Source organism: Panthera pardus, unplaced genomic scaffold, assembly GCF_024362965.1.
Source record: "Panthera pardus isolate Hobbes unplaced genomic scaffold, ASM2436296v1 HiC_scaffold_18, whole genome shotgun sequence".
In the NCBI taxonomy this organism is placed as follows: domain Eukaryota; kingdom Metazoa; phylum Chordata; class Mammalia; order Carnivora; family Felidae; genus Panthera; species Panthera pardus.
Window position 1 is genome coordinate 25432505 of NW_026526743.1, and position 18122 is coordinate 25450626.

Here is an 18122-nt window from a genome sequence, read left to right on the forward strand (position 1 = left end):
AGACCTCTGCTCTGATTTGCCTACATTAATTCTTCTAATCCTAATAAAAACCTTAGGAGGTAGTGTAGTAGGCAGAATAATGGTCCCCTAAAGATGTTCACATCCTAGCTCCCAAAACCTGTTGATAATCTTATATTGCAAAAGGGAATTTGCCAATGTGATTAAGGATTTTTTTCCCTTAAGAATGTGGAATGCTTCATGAATTTGCATGTCGCTCTTACCCAGGAGCGATGCTAATCTCTGTATCACTCCAATTTTAGTATATGTGTTGCTGAAGCAAACACATGATTAAGGGTCTTGAGATGGAGAGATTATCTTGGATTGTCCAGATGGACCCAATGTAATCACTACAGTCCTTATAAGTGAAAGAGGAAGGCAGGATTGGGTTAGGGTCAGTGGTACGAAGATGCTACATGGTTGGATTTAGAGATGGATAGAAGGGCCATAAGCCAAGGAATATAGGTGGCCTTGAGAAGTTAAGGGCAAGGGAATGGATTCTCCTTAAAGCCTCCAAAGGAATGGAGTCCTGCTCTGTGAAGCATATTTGTATTTTTGACTTCCACAACTGTAAAAGGATATATTTGTGCTGTTTGAGGCCACTAAATTTATGGTAATTTGTTACAGCAGGAATAGGAAGCTAACATAAATGCATACAATTAGTTCCCCATTATACAGATGTGGAGAATAAGGCTTAATAGGAGTTATATAACTTCCCCAAAGTTACTGAACACAGTTGAAGAAATTCTGATTTTACATTCTTATTTTCCCTTTGAAGTAGGAATCTAGGTCAATGACTGAGAAATGAACGTGGGGATGGATTTAAGAAGATGCTGGAAAGGATATAAAATAGTTTTTATGAAAAAATGGGAGTTTCTGGTCTAACATGTAAAAAGTCCTTATCTTAGAGAGATATACATGGAAGTATTTACAGAATATAAGACATAATGGATTTTCCTTAAAATAGCGTAAGAGGGGCTGTGAATGGAATTAGTAGGTGGTGGTATATGATGATAGTGCTGAAGCTGGATGGTAGTATGGACACAAGGAGTTTTATTATATTAACCTATACTTCTATAGATGTTCAAATTTTAAAAAAAGTTAAACAAATTTCAAGGAAAAGAACAATAAATGACACAGAGGAAGACATATTGATAAAAGCCATGAAGTAACAAGAACAACTTTTAAAGTAAAGCAACACTCACAGAGAAGCTATCAGTGGTGACTGAGGAAAAGTAAGTAGCATAGGGAGGAGGGTCAGGGAAGGTGAGAAGGAGGGATAGCCAAGGGGCACAAAAAAACTTTTAGATATAGTGTTTCATTATATTGGCATGATATATCCATATATAATGGATATATATATCCAAAAAAATATATATATTGTGTATATATATATATAATATATACAACATAACATCAAATTGAATATATTCATTATGTACAGCTTATTGCATGTCAGTTATGTTGTAATAAAGCTATAACAAGGAAAAATAAAGCAATACTGATAAAAATGCAAGGAGAGGGGCTCTTGGGTGCCTCAGACAGTTAAGCATCTGACTTTTGATTTTAGCTCAGGTCATGCTTTAATAGTTCATGACATTGAGCCCCACGTCAGGCTCTACGCTGACAGTATGAAGCCTGCTTGGGATTCTCTCTCTCCCTCTCTCTCTCTCCCCTTCTCCTGCTCTCTCAAAATAAATTTACTTAAAAAAAATCTTTAAAGAAAAAATATGAGGAGAGTTTCTGGTCTGACCTGTAAAGAGCTTGGAAGTCCTAACTCCTCAGAAAAAGAACAAAAAAGCTGAAGTAAAACAATTCTCCTTAGATTCAGAGAACTCAGGTCACAGGGCAAACTGCTACCCTGACACTGGAGAGAGGGGTGGATACAGAATCACAGCTTACTGGGAGCAGAGGCCTAGATGCAGATGACTGAAACTGGAGCTAGTACTGGTAGGACACTTAAACTGTAATGGAAAAATTGCTGGAAGCTCAATAGGAACTAGTTTGAGAATTCAAACTCTGGAAGAGGGAGGTAAACAGTCTTAGAGGAGCCCCACGCTTTTGTGAGTTTTACCTCCAGAAGTCCCACCAGATTCTCAGGGGTAAGATTGGGTCAGAACTCTCATGCTTCTAGCACAGGGAGGGGAAGTAAGCATTCTGACATAGGCCCAGAGCCCTTGGTTCTTAACACCTTACCCTCAAGGAAAACTATTTTACCAGATCTTAAGTGACCTGGGTTTAACCTGGGGGAAAGGAAATGCCTAACTTTAGCCCTTTCTGGCCTTCCTGTCTTGCCCATGGGGGAGGGGAAGCTAAGAAGAAGCACATGTGTATGCCACATCCCAGGGACACAGGCTCACTAAAAGCCTGAGACCTAATCATAGGAGTATAGGATGCATTTTCTAACTCTTGCTCCTTACCACCACATCAACTGGGCTTCTGTCTTATAATGGGATTATAGCTAAAAGCACTGCAAGCCTCAGACCCTGTTTAAGAAGTGGGAGAAAAACACAAAGACAATAGGGAAGAAAAAAGACACTGGAGAAAACTGCTTCCTCTGACAGCATAGCTACTGCAAACAGTAAACACAGTTGTTAGAGTTATCCTAGCTGGATAAACATAAAACCTCATGCTAAAGGCCCATCTACCTTAGTTCCTTTCACCCAATATATAATATCCGATTTTCAACAAAAAATTTCAAGGCATGCTAAAAGGCAGAAAACAAAGTTTGAATGGACAAAGCAAGCATTGGTACCAGATTCAGATATAGCAGAATGTTAGAATTAGCAGACCAGAAATTTAAAAGAACTATGATTGATACATTAAGGGCTCTACTGGAAAACGTAGACAGCATGCAAAAACAGACTGTTAATACAAGCAGAGAGATGGAAACTCTTAAGAATCAAACAGAAATGATAGAAATAATTAAAATGAAGAAAGCCTGGATACGGCTGAACAAAGGATCAGTGAGCTTGAAGATCTAGCAATAGAAACTTCCAAAACTGAAACAGAGAAAAACTATTGAAAAAATTGAACAGAACTGTGGGACAAAGGTGTAACATATGTGTCACTGGATTACTGGAAGGAGAAGGAGAGAAAGGAATAGAAAGAAATGTTTGAAATAACATGACAATTTTCCAAAATTAGTGACAGATATCAAACCACAGATCCAGGAAGCTTAGAGAACACCAAACAGGAAAAATACTAAAAACCTATATTTATCTATGCATATCATATTCAATCAGCAGAAAACCCAAGACAAAGAGAAAATCCTGAAAGTAATCAGAGAAAAGGAATAGGCGAAAAGATGACTAGGAATCCATATAAGACTATGATACAATTAAGAATGCTCATTTCAGGTAAAGACTATGAACTAGTGGTGGTACCAATATGCAAGTATGTTTATTATTTTTTTTAGAAATGCCCAGGAGTCTAGGTCTAGGACTGAAGAAGGTAAACAGCTTGGACTAACCCAGGGCTATAATTTTGCTAGGCAGGTACAGTAGAAGGAGAGTGCTTAATGGGAGTTAAAAGTAATGGCAGGAGTGAGGTTGATGTATGGTAGCTAAACGAGGAGGGTAAAGGCAGGAGTGGGCTGATTACAGGTCAAGAGACGAACAGCCTTAAAGTTGAACAGGTGTAGTAATGGGAAAGAGAAGGCTGGAAAACAGTTTGTAGTCAAATAGCTGAATGGATGGCATTAAAATTTCAAAAGTAGGGTACCTGGGTAGCTCAGTAGGTTAAGCCTCTGACTCTTGATTTTAGGTTAGGTCATGATCTCACACTTTGTGAGATGAAGCCCTGAGTTGGGCTCTGGGCTGACAGCATGAAGCCTGCTGGGAGTTTCTCTCTTCCTTTCTCTCTGCCCCTCCCCTGCTCGCCTGCATGCCTCTCTCTCAAAATAAATAAATAAATAAACAAACAATAAAAAAATTTCTAAAGTAAAATAGTTCTGGTAGATAAGGTCCAGAGTATGACCAGGGGTTTTCAAAATGGAGATGAAGGAATTTGGGTGGGATTGGTTTCTGATTTGAATAATTCCTTCCTTTCTTCATGTTATCAAATAGGCTGCCTGTATCAGGTGGGAACATATTAGTAGCACAAGAGCTATCCAACTCATAAATTAACTCAAGTGGTAAAGTACTCATGTGGTAGGTACATTTTCCCTCTTAGTTTCACATAGGGTCATATACCTGATGTAAAACTTTATACTATGTTCAGTACAAAGCAATATGAAGAAGGCCTACTTTTTCATAAAATACAAGAGGGCATACATTTGATATATGGAAAACTGGGGAAGTATAGTGTGCATTTGTTTCTTTTAGGTTGTCATAAAATTGTGATTTGTGATATCAGTGGGGCAGGAAAATGATATATGTGAAGGCAGTTCAGCAGGATCTGAATTTCAAAGAAAATAATAAATGGACGAATGGGAGGCAGATCTGTCACCAAAAAAAAGCCCAAAGGTGCAGGACTGTTGGAGTAATCATCGTAAGAACATCTCTCTGCATGGTGAATTTTACTTATGTGACTTTCTAAAAAAAATTTTTTTAAACGTTTATTTATTATTGAGAGACAGAGAGACACAGAGTGTGAGCAGGAAAGGGGAAGAGAGAGGAGGAGACACAGAATCTGAAGCAGGCTCCAGGCTGTCAGCACAAAGCCCGATGCAGGGCTCGAACCCACAAACCGGGGGATCATGACCTGAGCTGAAGTTGGACACTTAATCGACTAAGCCACCCAGGCACCCCAATTTATGTGACTTTCTAAATGAAAGTTCTCCATACAATTAAAGTTGCTTTTATTTTAAGATAAAGAGAATGGGGACATTATTGATCTCAGAAGTATTACCTGCAGCTGCTTTAATCATACAGCCTTTCCTATCCACTTTTCTGCCAGAACTTATAGGTAAAATGAGTGGGTTTCATTTCAATGTTTCACAGTTCTTTGCTTGACCATGTAATGAATATGGTCAATGACAGGAAGCAAGAGGAATTGAATAATTCACAGATTAGGTAGACAATACCTAAATCACCAAGTTAATCTTAAGCCTCTGATTAATTACATCTATACGTTAAAATTTTTAAAAAACAGACTTTCTTGTTTAGAGCAGTTTTAGATTCATAGCCAAATTAAGTAGAAGGTACAGAGAGTTCTCATACATCTTCTGCATTCCCCTCCCCATAGCCTCCCCTACTATATACATCTACATTTTTATAATGATATGAAAGCAGATGGACTTGACCAGGCACTCATATACATTCATAAAAGATGTGATGCATTGTCCAGATATTTTATTCAGGACTGAGGCACTTATTCCCTGAGCTCCTCAAAGTGTTGGCTGCTGATAGCTCACAGCCGGGTTCCTACCTGGACACTGTTTTCAGCCAAAGGGAGCTGGCTCCTACTAGCTATAAGCCTTTCCTGGAGACTGCCTGCAGGCAAAGTCTGATTAAAACAGGAATACAAACGCCTGGCTTCTCTGCCTCTATTTGAGCCATTTCTGAAGGGCCAATAGCTGTTGCTTTGGAGTTGAGTCTAAATTAAATCTCTGCATGCAAATCTCTGGGTTAGGGTCTGTTTCCACATGTCTCAAATATGTGAAGTTTCCCAACCATACACAAAGTGTTGGTCTTGCAGTGCTTAACTGGGGTAGTAAAAGTGTGAGACTATAACCAGAACACCTAGCTTTGTGCTCTAGTTCCAGTACTTCATAGCTCTATGATTAGATAATTTAATTTCACTAAGCTTTAGTTTCCTCATCTTTACATGGGGGGTAATTCCTCATGAAACAAGGTTATTATGAGGACCCAAGCAGGGATACGCCCACACCCATACACAATATAATATTCTTATTATAATTTATATGAACTGGCAATTTAAAAAACTAAGCCTAATTATTTTTACTTTGTTATTTCACTGAAGCACAGAAAGTCAATATTAAGACTATACCAAAAAAAATCATTATTTACTATATGCTTGACCTTCGGTTATGTACCAGGTATACATGATGAGAGGGTTCTTGACCTTAAGGGATGCCAGTCTAGTATAGAGAGGCTTTTAATATAGAGACGTGAGCTCAAGTATTATATATGCTAAAATGGCGGTAGTATGCCTTATGCCAAGAAATTACAGGAAGGTATCAGAAAAGCCTTCATAAAGGAGGTGAACCTTGAGGTGAGAATCTTTTAGACAAGGTATTTTATTCTCAGTAAAGTTTTTTGAGCACTAAAGGATACTTTAATCACTTCTAAATAATAACAATTTGAATGTAACTTATAAGTATTTTGTGAGTATCTATTATGCAGAATATTTTCACTGAAAATTTTACAACTGAGATTTGTTTACTTACTGTTATCTTACGAGGACAGTCATTAGAACACAGACCACTAAGAACTGTGGAAAAATAAAGAAAAGGCTATTACTACTATATTATTACTTTAGCTTATATTTAAAGTTAACTCTAATTTTTCCCCTATAATCTATTAACATGCTCTACTGAATCATAATCACAGGCAGAAACCAAATCAATTCCTTTAGATCTGAGTAAATCAAGTTTCTATTGTTTATTTTATACTGATATTTTAAAAGCTTTTATTAAGCAGTTAAGATGCTAATGTTTTGTGAAATATATAGGTGAAATAATTAATTATATTTATATCATACTATACCTACTGTTGGTTCTAGTTTCCAAGTATAAGACTTAGAATCTGACAGAAGTGCTAAATGCAAACCAATTAAAATGTATGCTGAGAAAAACATTTTATATCTCATATTAGACTTTTTTCCACTTATCTAGTCAAAGTTGTTGGGTCAAAGATTTTGGGCACCCTTGATAACTATTATGGAGAACACAACTATAAAGAATTGACGGGTCTATAACAAATACATAAAAATAATTTAATGACACATTTATTCTATAATCACCAAAAAAGAAAAGGTTAGAGTATCTGAATATTCTTTATATAAGTAACATGAGTTTTGAAATATAATTATATTACCACCTCTTCATGTGAAGTGATACCTCTATAAGAAAGTGGACATTACCACTCCTGTAACTTTATTCAACACAGTGTTGAAAGTCCTAACCTCAGCAATCAGACAACAAAAAGAAATAAAAGACATCAGGGGTGGCTCAGTCGTTAAGTATCCAACTTCGGCTCAGGTCATGATCTCATGGTCTGTGAGTTTGAGCCCCATGTCAGGCTCTGTGCTGTCAGTTCAGAGCCTAGAGCTTGCATCGGATTCTGTGTCTCCCTCTCTCTCAACTCCTTCCCCTCCCCTGCTCTCTGTCTCTCAAAAAAATGAATAAATGTTAAAAAAAAAAAAAAAGAAACAGAAATAAAAGACATCCAAATTGGCAAGGAGGAAGTCAAACTTTCACTCTTCACAGATGACAGGATACTCTTTGTGGAAAACCCAAAGGATTCCACAAAAAACTGCTAGAACTGATACATGAATTCAGCAAAGTCACAGGACATAAAATCAATGCACAGAAATCAGTTGCATTTCTATACACCAAAAGAAGCAGCAGAAACAGAAATCAAGGAGTTTATCTCATTTACAATTGCACCAAAACCCATAAAATACCTAGGAATAAACCTAACTAAAGAGGTGAAAAATCTATACACTGAAAACTATAGAATGCTTATGAAAGAAATTGAAGACGCAAAGAAATGGAAAAACATTCCACGCTCATGGACTGAAGAACAAATGCAGTTAAAATGTCGATACCACCCAAAGCAATCTACATATTCAATGCAATCCCTATCAAAATAACACCAGCATTCTTTACAGAGCTAGAACAAACAATCTTAAAATTTGTATGGAACCACAGAAGACCCTGAATAGCCAAAGCAATGTTGAAAAAGAAAACCAAAGCTGGAAGCATCACATTTCCGGACTTCAAGCTGTTTTACAAAGCTGTAATCATCAAGACAGTATGGTACTGGCACGAAAACAGACACACAGATCAATGCAACAGGAAAGAGAACCCAGAAATAGACTCACAAACATGGTCAACTAATCTTTGACAAAGCAGGAAGGTGTATCCAATGGAAAAAAGACAGTCTCTTCAGCAAATGGTGCTGGGAAAACTGGACAGCAACATGCAGAAGAATGAACTTGGACCACTTTCTTACACCATGCACAAAAATAAACTCAAAATGGATGAAAGACCTAAATGTAAGAGAGGAAACCATCAAAATCCTAGAGGAGGAAATAGGCAACAATCTCTTTGTCCTCAGTTGCAGCAACTTCTTACTTGACATGTGTCCAGAGGCAAGGGAAACAAAAGCAAAAATGAACTACTGGGACCTCATCAAAATAAAAAGCTTCTGCACAGTGAAGGAAACAATCAGCAAAACTAAAAGGCAACCGATGGAATAGGAGAAGATATTTGCAAATGACATATCAGATACAGGGTTAGTATCCAAAATCTATGAAGAATTTATCAAACTCAACACCCAAAACACAAATAATCCAGTGAAGAAATGGGCAAAAGACATGAATAGACACTTTTCCAAAGAAGACATCCAGATGGCTAATAGACACATAAAAAGATGCTCAACATCACTCATCATCAGGGAAATATAAATCAAAACCACAATGAAATACCACCTCACACATGTCAGAATGGCTAACATTAACAACTCAGGCAACAACAGATGTTGGCAAGGACGTGGAGAAAGACGAAGTGCTTTTGTACTGCTGGTGGGAATACAAACTGGTGTAGCCACTCTGGAAAGCAATATGGAGGGTCCTCAAAATTCTAAAAATAGGACTACCCTATGACTCAGCAATTGCACTACTAGGTATTAAAGGATACAAAAACACTGATTTGAAGGGGTACATGCCCCCAATGTTTATAGCAGCACTATCGACAATAGCCAAATTATGGAAAGAGCCCAAATGTCTACTGAGTGACAAATGGATAAAGAAGATGTGGTATATATATACAATGGAATGTTACGTGGCAATCAAAAAGAATGAAATCTTGCAATTTGCAACAACATGGATGGAACTAGAGTGTATTATGCTAACCAAAATAAGTCAGAGAAAGACAAATATCACAGGATTTCACTCATATGTGCAATATAAGAAACAAAACAGATGAACACGGGAAGGGAAGCAAAAATAATATAAAAACAGAGAGGGAGACAAACCATAAGAGACTCTTAAATACAGAGAGCAAACTGAGGGTTGCTGCTGGGGTGTTGGGTGGGGAGATGGGCTAAATGGGTGATGGGTACTAAGGAGGGCACTTGTTGGGTTGAGCACTGGATGTTATATGTAAGTGATAAATCACTAAATTTATTCCTGAAATCATTATTACACTATATGTTAACTAACTTGGATTTAACTTAAAAAAAAAAAAAAGAAAAAAAAAGAAAGTGGCCATTATGTGCTATTAAATATTCTATATGTTATGCATTAAAGAGGGATGGCATACAGTTGTGCTTGGTAAACATGAATTATTTCAATAAAAACTGTAAATTTTTCATTCAAACATATCCATAGGAAAAAGGTATGTTACTTAGGTTAGGTATATAAAGTATATATAAGGTCTATACAGTATACACAGGACACCAGAAAATAAGCATGGCATACTTCACCACAAAGAAGATACCTGTTTGTTGACTATAGTGCACTTACATGAACTACAATCAGAGAAGACAGTAAACTAAACGTTTTATATTTGGAAAACAGTTTTCATTATTTAAGTTTCTTATCATAGCACAGTGCCTGGTTCTCTTTTATTCTCAAACTTTCCATGACCTAACTTTTTCTTTGTTCCTCTCTTCCCTCAACTCCAGGCAGATACTGGTCATTCTTTTCTTCTTGTCACAAAATGATTTTCATAAACTTCATTAAAATCATTATCTTGCTGAATAGTAATTATTTTCTCACAAGTCTGTCTTTGAACTAGTATGTAAGCTCTGCATCATTTTCTCCTTATTTTCTCAGGGTCTAACCCAACATATTTGCTCAATAAGTACCTGTTGAAGGAGGAAAAACATGGATTATTCAATAAATGGTCCTGGATAGTTGGCTACTTGGTGGAAAATAAACATAGATTTTAACTCATAACATAAAAATTATCTCTGGCAAAGACACAAATAATATAAGTAACTCATATTTTATTTTTTTAATTTTAATTTTTTAAAAAATTTACACCCAAATTAGTTAGCATATAGTACAGCAATGATTTCAGGAGTAGATTCCTTAGTGCCCTTTACCCATTTAGCCCATCCCCCCTCCCACAACCCCTCCAGTAACCCTCAGTTTGTTCTCCATATTTATGAGTCTCTTATGTTTTGTCCCCCTCCCTGTTTTTATATTATTTTGTTTCCCTTCCCTTATGTACATCTGTTTTGTCTCTTAAAGTCCTCATATGAGTGAAGTCGTATGATATTTGTGTTTCTCTGATTGACTAATTTCACTTAGCATAATACTCTCCAGTTCCATCCACGTAGTTGCAAATGGCAAGATTTCATTCTTTTTGATTGCTGAGTAATACTCCATTGTATGTATGTGCATATATATATATATATATATATATACATATATATATGTGCATATATATATATATATATATATAGATTATATACACACACACACACACACCACATCTTCTTTATCCATTCATCCATCGATGGACATTTGGGCTTTTTCCATAATTTGGCTATTGTTGATAGTGCTGCCATAAACATTGGGGTGCACGTGTCCCTTTGAAACAGCACACCTTTATCCCTTGGATAAATAACTAGTAGTGCAGTTGCTGGGTCGTAGGGTAGTTCTATTTTTAGTTTTTTGAGGAACCTCCATACTGTTTTCCAGAGTGGCCACACCAGCTTGCATTGCCAGCAACAATCCAAAAGAGATCCTCTTTCTCCGCATCCTCGCCAACATCTGTTGTTGCCTGAGTTGTTAATGTTAGCCATTCTGACAGGTGTGAGGTGGTATCTCATTGTGGTTTTGATTTGTATTTCCCTGATGATGAGTGAAGTTGAGCATTTTTTTCATGTGTCGGTTAGCCATCTGGATGTTTTCTTCGGAGAAGTGTCTATTCATGTTTTTTGCCCATTTCTTCACTGGATTATTTGGTTTTTGGGTGTTGAGTTTGATAAGTTCTTTATAGATTTTAGAGAACTCTTATATTTTAATAGAAAGACAGGCCAATTAAAAATTGGGCAAAGCATCTGAATAGGCACTTTTCCAAAGTAGATACAGAGATATACAAAGCTCAGGAAAAGATGCTCAGCATCATTAGCAATCAGGGAAACCAAACCACATCCACAATGCAATGCACATTTGCAATATCCAAGAGGCGGAAGTAACCCAATAAATGTCTGACAAGTAAGTGGAAATAAATAAAATGTGGTATATATACACAATGGAACCTTATTCAGCTTTAAGAAGAAATCCTGTCACATGTTACAACATGAATGAACCTTGAAGACATTATGCTAAGTGAAACAAGCCAGTCACAAAAAGACAAATACTGTATGATTCCATTATGCAAGGTATCTAACAGTGAAATTCACAGAAACAAAAAGCAGAATGGTGGCTAAGGGTGAGGAGAAGAGGGGCAGTTGATAAATGGGTATAGAGTTTCATTTGTGCAAGACGCAAAAGTTCTGGAGATCTGTTCAACAACATGAATATACTTAACACTACCAAACTGTACATTAAAAAAAGGTAAGATAGTAAATTTTATGTTTTTTTTTTTACCACAATAAAAAAAATGGTTAAGATGGTAACAAAACAAAATGAAATAAACTCCCAAGATACCATTTCATACTAATTAGGATGGGTACAATAAAAAAGTCAGATAATAATGTTGGTAAGGATGTAGAGAAATAGGTCCCTCAAACATTTCTGGTAGGAATATAAAATGGTTGAGCTGCTTTGGAAAACAACCTGGCAATTCCTTAAAAGGATAAACACAGAGTTCCCATTTAACCCAGCAATTCCATTCCTAGGTATATCTCAAGAGGTATTAAAGTAGAGAAATGAAAACATATGTCCACATGAAAAATTGACATGAATGTTCACAGTAGTAGTATTCATAATTGCCCAAAGTCATCAGCTGATGAATAAATAAGATGTGGTATATTCATATAATGAAATATTATTTGGCAATTAAAAGGAATAAAGTACTGATAATGCTACAATATGGATGGATCTTAAAAACATTATGTATGGTAAATGAACGAAGTCAGTCACAAAAGACTACACTTTATATGATTCCATTTATATGAAATGTCTGGGATAGGCAAATTTATGGACACAGAAAGTAGTGGCTGCCTAGGGCTGGGGTAGGATGGGGTGGGGACAGGGGATTGAGAGTGATTACTAAAGGGCTTCTGTGGTAATAAACATTTTTAAAATGTATTGTGGTGATGGTTGCATAATTCTGTGAATAAGCTCAAAGCCACTTAAGTGTACACTTCAAATGGGTGAATAGTATGGTACATGAATTATATCTCAAAGCTGTTACAAAATAAAAAAGATACCATAAAAATTTAAAAACTAATGAAGGGGTAAACTTTCTTTTAAACATACATTACAAAGGCATACTGTTGCTCATATACAAAGATCTTCTAGGTGTGAGTTCAAAGATCATAATCCAATAGAAACAAAGGATATCAAGAAGCAATATCCAGAAAGAAAATGCAAATAATCAAAAGCCATGAAAACACTCAACCTTACTAGTCAGGGGAAAAAAAAATCAATTTTATACCTAACAGGCACAAAATAAAAGGCTGAGAAAAATGTCTGCAGGAAAAACAATAAAATCAAAGACAAATGACAAACTAGGAAAAATACTTGCAACACATGTCACAAAGGGTTAACTTCCCTAATATATACTATGGTGCATTTATAAATAAGACAATGAAAAAGGGTAAGGACTGTTTGTAAAAATAAAAATACAGATGGCTCTCACACATATGAAAAGATGCTGAAATTTACTCAGTATAAGAAAGACACAAAATAAAAGAGACAATACTTTCACTTACATGACTGGCAAAACTAAAAAAGTTAATAACCCGTTGGGTTGGTGAAGGTATTAGGAAATATGCATTCTTATATACTGCAGGTGAAAGTATAAGCTGATACAATTTCTATGAAGGGACATCCTATACTATACTGTAGTGTGTGTGTGTGTGTGTGTGTGTGTGTGTGTGTACGTGTATGTGTATGTATGTATATATATATATACACATACACATTCGAGCTACAAAGTTCGAAACTGGGCAGAATTAATCTATGGTGTTTAAAATTAAAATAGTGGATACTTTTAGGTGAAGAGGGTTAGTAACTAATAAGGTGGCATGAGGAAGCTTCTGATTACTGGTTATGTGTTTCTTGATTAGGTGTAATTACATGAGTACATTTATTTTGTGAAAATTTACAGACCTGTGTACTTAGATATACTTTTCTGTATGTATATTTCAATAATATGTTTATTTAAAAGATGCACATGCTATTTTTTAATAATTCCATTTTTAGAAATTTATCCTACAGGATATTCTCTGTGGCATTATTTATAATAACAATAAGAGATTGAAATAGCCTTGATATCTACTTTAAAAGAACTCTGGGGCGCCTGGGTGGCTTAGTCGGTTAAGCGTCCGACTTCAGCTCAGGTCAAGATCTCACAGACCGTGAGTTCAAGCCCCGCATCGGGCTCTGGGCTGATGGCTCAGAGTCTGGAGCTTGCTTCCGGTTCTGTGTCTCCCTCTCTGTCTGCCCATCCCCCGTTCATGCTCTGTCTCTCTCTGTCTCAAAAATAAACGTTAAAAAAAAAAAAATTAAAAGAACTCATTAAATTATGTCCTATCCATACTATGTGATACTATTCAGTAGAAATAATGAATGAATAACTGATGCTATCAGTTAAAATAATGAGGCTGCTCTAGATTATATTACTGTAGTATAATCTTGAAGATATGTTGTTAAGTGGAGAAAGTAAAGCCTAGAACAACCATTTATGTACAATAAAAGTATATACACATATAAGCTCATATACACATAAAATATCTTGGAGCGATACAAAGAACTTGTCTTTGGGAATAGGAATTGGATCATTGGGAGACAGGTTAAAGGGAGACTAATTTTTCACTATATACTCTTGAATTTTTTTCATTGTTATCATGTATTACTTATTTTAAAAACCAAACTTATTAATGAAATAAAAACTTAGAGCTCTCAGATGAATATATGCTGGACAGTGTCATATGCTGGTGGGAATATAAATGTGTGTATATTGTGGGAACGATAATTTGGTATTATCTATTAACATTAAAAACATAGCCCCCTCAGCTTATCGATTTCATGCCTGGAAACCACCTATGTGTCTGCTGAGAGGAAACATTGGGTAAACTGTGGAATATCCATAGTATTATGGAATGGCATGGAGTTATTAAAAGAGTGAAAAAAGACCTGGTAAGTCCTAACTTGAAAGGGTGTTTATACTCTCTCACTGAGGTAAAAAAAAAAACAAGATGCAGGGAAACATGTTTAGTAACATTCTATTTGCAAACGTATGTGTTGGATAAATCTCACAGACATAATGCTGAGCAAAAGAAGCCAGATGCAAAGGGTACAATCCTGTATTCTTGCTTTTACGTGACATTCAGAAAAGGGAAAATGATTCTACGGTGACAGAGATCAGGACAGTGGTTATACTTTTGCAGGGGAGTACTGACTGGCTTGGAGGACCTTCTAGGGTATGGCAAATATTTTATCTTGATCTAGGTGTGGTAGAAGGGGGTATACCTATGTAGAATTTCACCAAGCTGTAGACTTTCACCATATTTCCTTTGTAACCCCATCACTATTACCTTTCTTATCACTTCACACCTATCTGACTGTATGCCAAGGTGGTTACCCTGGGATTGAATTTTTCATTATGCACATCTATTTTTTTCCCTCTGAACACTGCTGCAAAATCTGTCTTCTTAATTCACACAATTGTGTTAACAAAGGCTCTCTTTGATGAAAAATGTAGAGTGTGATAGTTTTTTGCGTAAACTTGACCAGGCCATGGGGTGCCTAGATGATTGGCCAAAAATTATTCTAGATGTTTCTGTGAGAGAAGTTTTGGGTGAGATTAACATTTAATTGGTAAAATGAGTGAAAGAGAGAGACAAGAAAAAGGAAGATGGCGGCGCAGCTGGACGCTGGGCTTACCATGTCCTGCTGATCACTTAGATTCCACCTACACCTGCCTAAATAACCCAGAAAACCGCCAGAAGACTAGCAGAACGGATTCTCCAGAGCCAAGCACAGAGGAGAGGCCCATAGAAGAGGGTAGGAAGGGCGCAGAAGTGGTGCGCGCTACACGGACTGGGGGGAGGGAGCCAGGGTGGTGGGGCAGCCTGCCAGCCAAGCAGAGGCCCCAAGTCTGGCTTGCAAAAGCGGAGGGGCCAGATGGAGTGTGTTCTGACAGCAAGCGGGACTTAACATCTGGGAGGTTATAAGTTAACAGCTCTGCTTGGAGAGCGGAAAGGCTGGAGACAACAGGAGGGAGAGTTGTTGAGCCCCAGACGACAAAGCTCAGCTTGGCGGGGAACAAAGGCGCTCGCCGGCACCATCTCCCTCACCCATCCCCCAGCCAAAATCCCAAAGGGAACCAGTTCCTGTCAGGGAACTTGCTTGCACTGAGCAAACACCCAACGTTATGCTTCTGCGGATCCATCCCTCCAGCGGCAGCGGGTCTGACTCCCTCCCGGTGCCTCAGGGCCCCTCCCAAAGTGGATCACTGAAGCATAAGCAAGCTGAGCCTACCCTGCCCCTGTGCACCTTGCTGAACCATCCCAGCTAATACGCCAGATCCCCAGCACCACAAGTCTGGCAGTGTGCAAGTAGCCCAGACGGGCCACCCCACCCCACAGTGAATCCCTCCCCTATGAGAGAGGAAGAGAAGGTACACACCAGTCTGACTGTGGCCCCAGCGGTGGGCTGGGGGCAGACATCAGGTCTGAATGCGGCCCCACCCACCAACGCAAGTTATTCAAGACAGCACAGGGGAAGTGCCCTGCAGTTCTGCCCCACTCCAGGACCTATCCAAAATGACCAAACAGAAGAACTCACCTCAAAAGAATCTCCAGGAAATAACGACAGCTAACGAACTGATCAAAAAGGATACAACAATATAACAGAAAGTGAATTTAGAATAATACTCATAAAATTAATTGCTGGGCTTGAAAACAGTATAGAGGACAGCAGAGAATCTATTGCTACAGAGATCAAGGGACTAAGGACAGCCAGGAGGAGCTAAAAAATGCTATCAATGAGTTGCAAAATTGAAATGGAGATGACCACAGCTCGGATTGAAGAGGCAGAGGAGAGAATAGGTGAACTAGAAGATAAAATTATGGAAAAAGAAGCTGAGAAAAAGAGAGATAAAAAAATCCAGGAGTATAAGGGGAAAATTAGAGAACTAAGTGATACACTAAAGAGAAATAATCTACGCATAATTGGTATTCCAGAGGAGGAAGAGAGAGGGAAAGGCGCTGAAGGTGTACTTGAAGAAATAGAAGCTGAGAACGTCCCTGATCTGGGGAAGGAAAAAGGCATTGAAATCCAAGAGGCACAGAGAACTCCCTTCAGACATAACTTGAATCGATCTTCTGCACGACATATCATAGTGAAACTGGCAAAATACAAGGATGAAGAGAAAATTCTGAAAGCAGCTAGGGATAAATATGTTCTAACATATAAAGGGAGACTGATAAGACTCATGACCGATCTCTCTACTGAAACTTGGCAGGCCAGAAAGGAATGGCAGGAAATCTTCAATGTGATTAACAGAAAAAATATGCAGCCGAGAATCCTTTATCAGCAAGTCTGTCATTTAGAATAGAAGGAGAGATAAAGGTCTTCCCAAACAAACAAAAACTGAAGGAATTCGTCACCACTAAACCAGCCCTACAAGAGATCCTAAGGGGGGGATCCTGTGAGACAAAGTACCAGAGACATCGCTACAAGCATGAAACCTACAGACATCACAATGACTCTAAACCCATATCTTTCTATAATAACACTGAACATAAATGGACTAAATGAGCCAACCAAAGACATAGGGTATCAGAATGGATAAAAAAAAAAAATAAGACCCATTTATTTGCTGTCTACAAGAGACTCATTTTAGACCTGAGGACACCTTCAGATTGAAAGTGAGGGGATGGAGAACTATTTATCATGCTACTGGAAGTCAAAAGAAAGCTGGAGTAGCCATACTTCTATCAGACAAACTGGACTTTAAATTAAAGGCTGTAACAAGAGATGGAGAAGGGCATTATATAATAATTACAGGGTCTATCCATCAGGAAGAGCTAACAATTATAAATGTCTATGCGCCGAATACCGGAGCCCCCAAATATATAAAACAAATATATAAAACAATTACTCACATACATAAGCAACCTTATCGATAAGAATGTGGGAATTGCAGGGGACCTTAATACCCCACTCACAGCAATGGATAGATCATCTAGACACATGGTCAATAAAGAAACAAAGACCCTGAATGATACATTGGATCAGATGGACTTGACAGATATATTTAGAACTCTGCATCCCAAAGCAACAGAATATACTTTCTTCTCGAGTGCACATGGAACATTCTCCAATATCACATACGGGGTCACAAAACAGCCCTTCATAAGTATACAAGAATTGAGATCATACCATGTATACTTTCAGACCACAATGCTATGAAGCTTGAAATCAACCACAGGAAAAAGTCTGGAAAACCTCCAAAAGCATGGCCGTTAAAGAACACCATACTAAAGAATGAATGGGTCAACCAGGCAATTAGAGAAGAAATTAAAAAATACATGGAAACAAATGAAAATGAAAATACAACAATGCAAACGCTTTGGGATGCAGAAAAGGCAGTCCTGGGAGGAAAATACATTGCAATCCAGGCCTATCTCAAGAAACAAGAAAAATCCCAAATACAAAATCTAACAGCACACCTAAAGGAAATAGAAGCAGAACAGCAAAGACAGCCTAAACCCAGCAGAAGAAGAGAAATAATAAAGATCAGAGCAGAAATAAACAATATAGAATCTAAAAAAACTGTAGAGCAGATCAAGGAAACCAAGAGTTGG

General features: G+C 37.5%; 1 protein-coding gene and 1 non-coding gene across 3 annotated transcripts in view; both read right to left on the bottom strand.

Moving 5' to 3' along the window:
- Positions 1-18122, bottom strand: part of ITFG1 (integrin alpha FG-GAP repeat containing 1) — a 349880-nt gene that overhangs the window by 89009 nt on the left and 242749 nt on the right. For both annotated transcript variants that reach the window (XM_019456034.2, XM_019456037.2), the window contains one exon: positions 6350-6393. In XM_019456034.2, the coding sequence (XP_019311579.1) occupies positions 6350-6393 (44 nt within the window). The remainder of the gene's footprint in view (positions 1-6349; positions 6394-18122) is intronic.
- Positions 181-284, bottom strand: LOC128778118 (U6 spliceosomal RNA). Its single transcript, XR_008423492.1, has one exon. It is a non-coding gene; the product is annotated as a U6 spliceosomal RNA (small nuclear RNA).